General features: G+C 35.4%; 1 protein-coding gene across 1 annotated transcript; it reads left to right on the top strand.

Annotated features, from left to right (window-relative positions):
* The first annotated feature begins 5,025 nt into the window (after positions 1–5,025).
* Positions 5,026–10,227, top strand: LOC148850022 (uncharacterized). The gene is made up of 2 exons (XM_088947914.1): positions 5,026–5,231; positions 8,040–10,227. Exon 2 carries the CDS (start codon positions 8,209–8,211, stop codon positions 9,958–9,960), a length of 1,752 nt encoding a protein of 583 aa, XP_088804040.1. The 5' UTR covers positions 5,026–5,231; positions 8,040–8,208; the 3' UTR covers positions 9,961–10,227.
* Positions 10,228–11,649: the final 1,422 nt, after the last annotated feature.

The following is an 11,649-nucleotide window of genomic DNA, read 5'->3' as shown; positions in this document are numbered from 1 at the left end:
TATCATTGGATTCCGGACACACCAAAACACCTATCTGTAAAATTTCAACCCAAAGTACACCCATTTGCCCCTCGATCACACATAGATTCCATTTCGAGGCTCCAAGTTGATTGAATCAATCCCTTTCCAGATTTGCCCCGACTCAGGCCCATTTAGCCCGGTCTGACCCCGTTAATCAACTCAAAATGTCCAAAATCCACACCTACCAAATTTCAGTCCAAAATACCCATATTTACCCATACATCTAAAAAGATTCAATTTCGGTCAATCTCATTGATCTGCACACACAAAGCTCTTCTTAGTAATCAAACCCACCTCAACCCTTCATTTTGACCCAAAATCTCAGCCATCCGTCCAGAATCCCAATTTGACCACCCTTGGACCAAGTGTGACCAAACTTTTCAAAAATTACAAAATTACCCCCTTGCACCAAATTCCTAAAATGCCTCCTCATGTCAAATTACCAAAATGCCCCTTTGTCCAATTTATCCAAAATAACCCTTATTCCAAATTCCAAAAATACCCCTTGACCAAATTACCAAAACACCCCTCCTTCAAAATTTTCAAAATACCCTTGTGTCAAATTCCTAAAATGCTCCCCAATGTTAAATTACCAAAATACCCTTATACCCAAATTGCCCAAAATAACCATTATTCCAAATCCCCAAAATACCCCTTGACAAAATTACCAAAACATCCCTCCTTCAAAACTTTCAAAATACCCCTCGCACCAAATTCCTAAAACGCCCCCCTCATGCCAAAATACCAAAATGCCCATTTACCCAATTTTTCCAAAATAACCCTTGTTCTAAATCCCAAAAAAATACCCCTTGACCAAATTAACAAAGCACCCCTCCTTCAAAACTTTCAAAATACCCCTTGCACCAAATCCCTAAAATGCCCCCTCATGTCAAATTACCAAAATACCCCTTACCCAAATTAGCCAAAATAACCCTTATTCCGAATCCCCAAAATACCCCTTACACCAAATTCCTAAAATGCCCCCCCCATCATGCTAAAATACCAAAATGCCCCTTTTTTCCAAATTCCTATAATACCCTCAGACCAAAATGCTCCTGAGCGAGAGAGGGAGAGGGAGACGGAGAACGAATAGGAGAAAGAGAAGATTCGGGTTGAAGCTTCTTCGTAAAAAAGAGAGAATAGTCAAGAGGTTTATCCATTCAGCAACAGTCCGAGCCTGCAAAAGTTCCCAATTCAACAAGTTTCGGTTGGTTCAAGTTGCAAGAGGTAAAATGTTTTTCCTTATCTCCTTCATTCTTATCTGCTTTTTATAGTGCTTTTTGCTTTTGATGTGAGAATTGGCGTGTCCCGAGGTGGGGGTTTGATAGAAAAGGGGTGAGAATTCATTCTTTTGCTCAGACCCCTACGTCCAAAAGAAGTTGGTCTATAGGAGAGGAGAGAAGCTTCCAAATCCTCCCAAATCAGGGTGAACCCGGATTCTCACATCAACTCCAAGGAAAAAAAGGGAAAATCCGTATTGACACTGGCCAGAGAGAGGGTGCTTTAACCCCTTCCTTCCCTCCCTCCCTCTCTGCGTACCCAAACTGATTTCGTCCTAGCTGATTAACATGAAATCACTATTTATTCTAAATGTTTTATGAAGCATAAATCTGGGAGACCCATCACTCCCAATTATCTATTTGTGATGGGTGGGACTCCATTTAATCAACCATGAAGTGAACAGCAAGTAGTTTTCCAATGTTCACAAATGGCAAATGATTCATTACTCCTACATATCTACATTTTGGATTTGACAAGGCATAGCCTTCCGCATTCCTCCTCTTGAATCAAATACCATCCATCAGCGTGGAACTTATTTTTTGACTAAAATTATTCTATATTTCTTTGTTTGAAAAAGGGTATAAAAGTTATTTTATTATAGTTTTAAAACCAACTTTAATGGATACTATAATGGTCATATTTGTGTATTTAATCCATCTTTAATTGTTAGGGCTGAAAATGTAACTTCAATTATTACTTTCCATCTCATTTAATCTCCTCTTATTCAGTTTTATACTTAACTTATTAACTCCCATTTTTTCTTATAAAATAATATATTGTTAAGTTATTTTTCACTAATAAATGCTACTAATTAGATATGTGTCAACATTTTTAACTTTATAAACCCATATATTTATAAACTAACTCAAAAACAAAACCATTCTTTATCCAATTGGTGCTAAGCAATTCAATCATCCGAATCAAATTAATCAACCTATGAAGTCATAGTTAGGTAATAGGATTTTTAAAATAGAAATAAATATAAAAATTTACAAAAAAAATGTAGAAAAATTAGACACATTTATGATATACTTATTAATCAAATTAAAAAATAAGTGTAATAAACAATAATTATTTTTGCCGATAAACTCACAAAAAATAATATAAAAATTAATAATAAATAGTTCAACTTTTGGGTTAAATGTGTTAACCTTTAATGTCATAAATAAATAATAAAATTTAATAAAATATAAAAATGAAAAAAAAACATAAATTTTGCTAAAAAAAACCATTCAGACACATGTAAAATATCATGCATTTTATCATATTAAACAAAAATTAATTGTGACATTTCAGAATTGTAAATACAAAAAAAAATATTGAACACAAATAGTTCAAGTTTTGGGTTAAATGTGTTAACCTTTAATGTCATAAATAAATAATAAAAAATAATAAAATATAAAAATGAAAAAATACATAAATTTTGCTAAAAAAACATTCATACACATGTATAATATCATGTGTTTTGCCATATTAAACAAAAATTAATTGTGACATTTCAGAATTATAAATACAAAAAAATATATATTAAACACATCTATAATTTTATATTTACACTACTATTAAAAATATGAATAAGATTGTGGAACTTTTTTTTACTAAAATCAATGTTTTAAAAACCGACCCAAAAACATAACCGCTTTGGCTTCTAGTTTCCGAGTCAGTGGTTCAATTGTCTGGTTTAAGCGGGTCAAGCCGATAAGATGTAAAATATAATGTAACCTTTTATTTTGACCATTAAAATAGGATTAGGTTAAAGCCCATCCTTAGACCTACAATTGGGTTGGGTGTGGCAGGTTTAGGTTGGGTCAAGGCAATTTGGGTTGATTTTGGGTCGGTTGGCTTTTAGAGTTGGGTCGTTGAATGCTGGATTGTAACCCTAACTGTTTAAGTTAGGGTTGACCCATGGGTTAATTCCGGTCATCCCTAAAAATAAGTGGAAATTTAAAAAATAAAGAGAATTATAAAATATTTCCAAAATTAAAGAAATTAACTTTAAATTTCTAAAAATTAAGTAAAAAACTTGAAACATCAACAATTCAAAGAATTAACAGGTAAGTGTAAAGACTAAATAGTAAAGATTAAAGAGTAGAAACTTATAAGAATACATAAATAGGCCCAATTAGACCTGACAATCAGGTTGACAGGTTAACCTAGGACTCAACCCAACCCAACCTAGTTTTTTTTTTTTTTTTTTTTTTTTTCAGGTTGGGCTGGCTTAAGTCATTCTCACAATCAGATAGCTAAATATGAGACCCTAACCCTGTTTTTTCGAGTTGGATTGGATTGGGTTTGTGGGTTGGGTCAACTTTTTATCGGGTCTACCCACCGTATATACACATTATTATGAGAGAGGAGTGTGAAACTTTGAGAATGAGGTGGTTGGATAAAATTTAGAAGTGAAGAGGAAGAAGAAGAAGTGAAGAAAGAATCATTAGAGATGGTTGTCACCATGTTCATGGATCATTGTTGCATAACCATTTTGCCCTACGTAGAAGGAGGAAGAGGAGGAATCGCCATCAACCACTATCTCCATGTTCATCATCACCGCCACTATAGCACCATTTGCCCTCTTCTTACATCTCCCTCACATTTCTAAATCTCTCTCAAAATCCTAGATCATTTGCCTTATTAGTGTATCTCAGAAATTAATATAAGTTTGATATTTAATCTCTCATTTTTTCATCTATTTTTCAATTTCTTCATTGGAGTTGCATTTTTTTTTTTGCTGTTACAACTTAAAAAGAATCACATAAATGAGAAAACTCAAAATCAAAATGGAAAAACTAAAAACCATAATTAATTTTGGCCATTAGGAAAAATCGAACTAGATTATGAGATATGGAAAATTAGTTTGAAAGCAACCTGAGAACCGTTAACCGGATCAAACATTTTAATGGTTAAATCATCCAGGCCAGGTTAGTGGTTCTCTAACCATTTCAGTAGTTTTTTTTTTTTTTTTAATTACGGTTCAGGTCCAAAAAAACCAATGATCCGGGTTGGTTCCTAGGCCAAACGGTTTTACTGTTTAGTGTGGTCCAATTTTTTAAAACATTGACTAAAATATTCATTTTTTAATTTATTCCCTATTTAATTATAAGGCTAAAATTATAAATTGAACTACTACTTTTCACCTCATTAAATTCTCTCTATTTAAATATTACATTTTTTTTTTATAAATGAACAAAAAAAAAGATACACCAAAAAGATAAAACACTACAAAAGAAGAGTTTAGCCAAGCATGTAGACCTGTCAATGATACTTGAAACTTCATAGTTCAATCTGATTATCACATATTGGAATGAAATATTTTATATAATCACACTTGGATTTTACAATTTACATCTTATTAATAATAAAAAACAAAAAATATAAAATTTATCAAAATTTTTAAATATATTATTAATATAATTATCATCATTTAGAATTCTCAACTACAAAATACATACACACTTATTACTTATAACTTAATTATTAATTAATAAATAAACATAGATCTTGATAGCACGGTAAATTCATATATGATCTTATTATAAACGGATCAGAATTTTTTAGATCAAATCCGATTTAATCAGGACCGGTTTGAACTCGATCTCAGAGTACAATTACACAACCGTACTAAGTATTGGTCAATTCTACATTATGTTGACCAAAATACCCCTTGCTTAAATTATAATACCTATAATGCCCTTGTGGTGACCTAATCAACCCTAATCTTTCGTCAGAATGCCGAAAGGGTTCTCTTTTTCGCAACATTCCCTTTCTCTCCTTCCACCACGTTTTCCTTTGCCTTCTAATGGGGAAGGACTGTTTTCCTGTAATTGCAGATGGCATCTCCTGATCTGAATCTCTATATTCGTTTCGGTTCATCTCGCTTCTTTTTCCGTATAACAAGCTTTGATCCTCAGCTTCTAAGGATGCTCTTCGAGGTAAGTTGAAAACGATGACCCTATCGATTTTGATTCCTTTGGTCATGTGCAATTTGTTCTTCTATAAGCACCTTTTCTCTTAGTATTATGGCCTCTATCTTTGGATTTGATAGCTTTTTCTTAGAAACGAGCCTTTTTCTGTTTAATCTCTTCTATAATTTGGGAATTTTTGGCTCCCCCTCTCCTTTTCTCCACTCGAGAAAAACCTGACTCCTGTTACCTTGATGCCCGTATGTTAAATAAATATTAGTCTTTTACCATATTTTTTTTCTTTGGTTCAGTCTTTAATACGATCACTTTTTCATCATTTTCCTCCTGTTTGTTCAGTTGTCTTTACCACCTAATATGACTTCACTAGAGATACTTCTCCTCCTCCTTATGAAATGAAGCTTTTTTTGTCATGCTTTTTAATGTAATTATTTTTATTTCTTTTTTATTGGGGGGATGATGGTTATTTCGGTTTTGTCAGTTAAATTGAGTACTAAGAACCCATTATATGGAAGAACAAGATCGCTTCTGCCGTGAAGTCTAGCTCCAACTTCGGTAATTGATGTCTAACAAAATTTAAACAGGATTATTGAATGTATTAGCGTAAATAGAACCCACCTACAACTTTAGAATGACTCATGCCATGGTTGGATTAACATTTGCTTCGAAAACGTTTTCTTCTTCAAGGTAACCTGATGAACTCTAGTCTTTGATGAACAGTTGCACAACAATAAAATTTAATTGGGTATTATATGTATTTATCAACCATGGAAGCTATATTTCCTTCGAGACAATTGATAAGTTTTGAGAGGAGAAAGAAAGATTTTCATATGGTGTTTATTGATCTATAAAAGGCATATGACAGAGTTCCTAGAGAGATAATATGGTTGGTCTTGGAAAAGAAAGGGGTTCAAAGTAGGTATTTAGACCTAATTAATGACATGTATGGGGGGCCAACAACCAATGTTAGAACACCAGTTGGAGAGAATTTATATTATATTGTTACAATGGGTCTTCAACAAGGTTCAACAGTCAACACTTAACCCTTATCTATTTGCACAGATCATAGATGAATTGACTAAGCATATTTAGATTATATAGTTACAATCATAGTTTTCAAGGCGCCAAGGTGAGGCTAGCCTTGTCGCCTAGTTGTCTAGGTAATGAATTTTTTTTAAGTGAAAAGTACATATCCTAGGTAGTTCCTTAGGTTCCATAACCATCTTTCCTTAATAACTATCCATAATTTTCATAAGAAAATTATAAGCTTCATGTTTATGTATAAAAAATCAACATATTTATGAGAAGAAAAAGAAGAAAGAAAAGAAATTTCAAAAAATATGGGGACTGAACCCATATTTTTGTTATAGGAAAAGAAGAAAAGAAAAGATGGAAGAAGAAGAAGAAGAAGAAGAAGAAGAAGAAGAAGTGGAGGAAGAAATGTGTTGATTAGACAAAACTTTAAGTTTTTCCCTTACTTATTGGTTCAAATTCTGAAGTCTTTGAGGGTTCAATACAGCAGTTAGCAATTTTTGTGTTGATTAAACCCTAACAAATAAGAAAATAATAAAAAGAAATTAGTTCATAAACACAAAAGATGAATATTTTTGTTTAATAATGTCTATTTTATAATTATAATCTCAAAAAAGTAACAATATAAAAGTATTTTATAAGACAGTATATAAAACTGCTAGGCGACTGGGCGAGGCGAACCTCCAAGGGCACCTTGTCGCCTAGGCGGGCACCTAGGAATCGCCTTGACAACTATGGTTACAATGGGTCTTGAGCAAGGTACATTTTTGGACTTTTATGTGATAGGCGGATATCACTTGGATTAAAAGGAAAAGGAAAATTCTATAAAACAATTGTAAGACCAGCTATGTTGTATGGAGCAGAGTGTTGGGCAGTCAAGAAACAGTGTCTATGAGTGTAGCAGAAATGTGAATGCTAAGATGGATAAGTGGAAAAACTAGAAAGGATAGGATTAGGAATGAAGTCATCCATAGGAACCTAAGAGTAGCTCCAATTGGTGATAAAATGAGAGAGAGTGGACTAAGATTGTCTATTCACATGCATAGAAGACCACCAACAACTCTAATTATAAGAAGTTTGTTACAAGTTGAAGGGGCTAGAAGAGTTAGGAATAGACCAAAAAGGACATGTGTAGAAGTAGTAAGAAATGATTTAGGCACTAATAATTTAACAGTGTATATGACTTTAAATAGAACGGATTGGCAAAACATGATCCATATAGCTGATCCCATATAGTTGGGATAAGGCATGGATGATGATGCTTATTATATGTATTTATCAATCATACGATGCAGCTTTTTGATGCCTCAGGCATTTTCCTGTACTTTCTGGTTTTCCAAATAATATTAAAAGCTAAGCATATGGCACACATCTAATTGACCTGATCTTTTGCTCTCAAGTTCTCTAGTGGTCCAATGGAGAACAGACTCTGTACCCTGGATTCCTACCTTGCAAATGCAGGTAGCATGTCCCAGTCATCTCTAGTGAAATTACTGATTGCTAACTTGCATGTGCAATCTTTTCATATGTATCTATATTGACAGATTGTATATAATCTACCCACCCTAAGATCCCTGATCGACAAAGGGTAATGGCCCTTTATTTATCCATATCACTAGGTATATACATACATATAGTAACATCTTGATTTGAGGGTACAAATCCATTGTTTGCTTGTTTATGCTCAGTGAAGTGTTAATGTAGCTACCTGATTAAGATAGCTTCACCTGTGGGTAGAAATAATGACTTCATGCACTTCTGGCTGACATTGTATGGTTTTTCTTGCAGTGGTTGAGCCCTGTTATTCTACCTCAGAAGATATATTTAGCAGGCATGTATTGGAATTAAATATCATTAATTGGACAGGGTTAAACCTAATTTTCATACAGAGTAGACAGAAAGCTCAAGGATCAATTAGAAGTACTGAAGAGTTGGACCAGTGCACTTATCTTGGCACATGGAAGATTACAATTTTGTTGTTGGTCAAGAATTCTCTGATGTCAAGACTTTTCGGAGGACAATCAAAGAGGCTGCTATTGCCCAACATTTTGAACTTCGAATAATAAAGAGTGATTTGATTCGTTACTTTGCAAAGTGTGCCACTGAAGGTTGTCCATGGCGCATCCGTGCGGTGAAGCTTCCAAATGTCCCAACTTTTACAATAAGGAGCCTTGAAAGTACACATACTTGTGGCAAAAATGCACAGCATGGCCATCACCAGGCATCTGTAGATTGGATTGTAAATTTCATAGAGGAACGACTACGGGACAACATGAACTACAAGCCAAAGGATATATTGCAAGACATCCATAAACAGTATGGGATCACTATTCCTTACAAGCAAGCTTGGAGGGCCAAGGAACGGGGGCTGGCAGCAATTTATGGGTCTTCTGAAGAAGGATATTGCCTCCTTCCTGCATATTGTGAACAAATAAAGAAGACCAATCCTGGAAGTATTGCACAGGTTTTCACTACAGGAGCTGATAACAGGTTTCACCGTCTCTTTGTTTCCTTCTATCCATCCATATATGGGTTTGTGAATGGTTGCTTGCCCCTTATTGGGCTTGGTGGAATCCATCTGAAAAGCAAGTACCTAGGTACCTTGCTTTCAGCCACATCATTCGATGCTGATGGTGCGTTATTTCCACTTGCTTTTGGTGTTGTTGATGTAGAAAATGATGAGAGCTGGATGTGGTTTTTGTCAGAATTACATAAGCTGCTAGAGATGAACGCTGAGACAATACCTCAACTCACCTTTTTATCAGATGGACAAAAAGGCATTGTAGATGCAGTGAAAAGGAAATTCCCAAGTGCAACTCATGGGTTTTGCATGCGCCATTTAAGTGAAAGCATTGGAAAAGAATTCAAGAATTCAAGGCTTGTCAATCTTCTTTGGAAAGCTGCCTATTCCATTACCACCATTAGCTTCAAAGAGAAAATGGCTGAAATTGAAGAGGTTTCTGCAGAAGCTGCCAAGTGGATTCAACAGATTCCACCTTCCCGTTGGGCACTGGCATACTTTGAAGGAACACGATATGGCCATCTCTCTTCAAACATTGAGGAGTTCAACAGATGGATTTTGGAAGCACGAGAGCTACCCATAATCCAGGTGATTGAGCGGATTCATAGTAAATTGATGGCTGTGTTTGATGAACGGCGTGCAAAGGGATTGTCATGGATGTCGGTACTTGCTCCATCTGCCGAAAAACGAATAATGGAATCAATTAGCAATGCATCTGGATACCAAGTGCTTCGATCAGATGAAGTAGAATTTGAGGTTCTATCTGCTGAGCGATCAGACATTGTGAATATTGGGACTCGATGTTGTTCTTGTCGTGATTGGCAATTATATGGTTTGCCATGCTCCCATGCCGTTGCAGCACTCATCTCATGTAGAAAAGATGTCTATGAATTTTCAGACAAGTGCTTCACAGTTGATAATTACCGTGAAACCTATTCACAAATGATACATCCCATTCCTGATAAAGGTGAATGGAGTATGGCTAGCGAGGGTTCTACAGATGAGGACATCAGAGTTGTGCGACCACCCAAATTTCGACGCCCTCCAGGTCGCCCCGAAAAGAAGCGACTTTGTGTAGAAGACCTTAATCGGGAGAAACATACTGTGCACTGTAGTCGATGTAACCAAACTGGACATTATAAGACGACATGCAAAGCAGAGATTATCAAGAGTATAGAACAATTCTAGAGGTTGCTGTTGATTTTGAACCGACTGACATGTAGCCCTCGTTAAATTGAAATACTGGTAGTCCTAATTCCTAAACTAGTTAGTAAGTAGTATATGCTAGTCTCAGACAATGGTATTGTAGGGTTGAGGCCCTGATTACCATTTAGGTAGCCTAAAATGAAGAATCATTTAATCTCTGTAAAATGAAAAATCTCCACTGTACTCCTGTACTGGATTTTAGATTGAAACCAGAAATTTTAGAGATAATTCCAATGTTTTAAAAACCAATCCGGAATTGGAATAGTTTTGGCCACCGGTTTCTGGTTTGACCATTCAATCCCAGTGGATGATTTGTTGCAATTTTAAAAAAAAATTAAAATAAAAATAGCCAAAACTATTGACTGGGTCAAATGGGTTGATGGTTCAACCATCTAGATTAGTGGGTCATCAATCAAGTGTTAATTCTGGCAAGATTCCAATTCAGGGGTGAAATGGAACTAGTTGATTGAAGAGTTTCTGGGCTGAACTGTCTGACCGAAAACTATTAACTATTGCCTATAAGTTCACATCTCCGCCCCACAATGCCCCACAGCACATCCCCGCCATGTATTGGTAACATCTCTTGATGATAAGATCAATAGTTTCTGGGCCGAACTGTCTGACTGAAAACAAACTATTGCTTATTGCCTATGAGTTCACATCTCCGCCCCATAATGCCCCACAGTACATCCCCGTCATGTAACCGATGATAGTACCAGTCCTAATGATATCATCAAGAAATATTCCCAATACACGGCAGGAATGTATTGTAGGGCGGAGATGTGATCTCATTGCCTATTGCCAGCAGAATGATGACTGATGACTCAAAGTTCATTGCCCAATTCTTGGGAGGGGTGGACTGGATATGTACCAATTCTTAACATTTTTTAAACATAAAAAGTGGCCGCTCACATAGTCAAATCTACATTCTCATTCTGCTGGATAAATTCTGACCTCAATTACTTATTAACAAGCTGTGTGGCTTGAAGTATTCTTACCTCAATTACTTGCCTAATTACTTATTAACAGTCAGAGACCTCCACCACAAGTTCAAGATCTGAGTGGGCATGGGTCAGACAGGCAAGGATCATCTGGCCCAAGAAGTAGATCATCTAAACGACATCGTGGCAGTGGGATCCGGTGGTGGATGGGTAAATGTTGTAGATGGAAGATACGGAGGAGCTAGCTGTGGTTTTTGTTATGCATGCCAAAGCAGCTCCATGGAAAGGGTGGCTAAGTGTAATAAGTAGCCATCCATCTTGTTTTATACACTAACACAAAGTAAAAAGGCCAATATTGAACGTTACTAGAAAAAAAAGGGAAATGCTTTCAAAAAAATGAAATATAATTAAACCTTTCTTGATTACATGTTTCCCTATTACTGCTCGAAGTATTGAAATATAATTAGACCTTTCTTTGATTTTATTTCTGAAGAAATCCCCGGCCCTCTGACCCTCTCACATGCCACATTTAATCCCATATTGCCGATGGCATGTGTTTAACAGATTAATCAGAAATTTAGATCATAATCATTTAATTGCATTGCTTCATAATCATGTAGTCTGATTTTTCCCACCTTATAACTTTTTAATTCATGAACCAGCCTATGTAGCTTAAATTGATGTAAACTATACATCTTAAATTCTTAGGGCAAGATATCTTGAAACTTCA

Source organism: Nelumbo lutea, chromosome 5 (assembly GCF_056320005.1).
Source record: "Nelumbo lutea isolate HS-2025 chromosome 5, American lotus-T2T, whole genome shotgun sequence".
In the NCBI taxonomy this organism is placed as follows: domain Eukaryota; kingdom Viridiplantae; phylum Streptophyta; class Magnoliopsida; order Proteales; family Nelumbonaceae; genus Nelumbo; species Nelumbo lutea.
The sequence above is the reverse complement of the archived record's forward strand: the minus strand, read 5'-3'. Positions and strand labels throughout refer to the sequence as shown.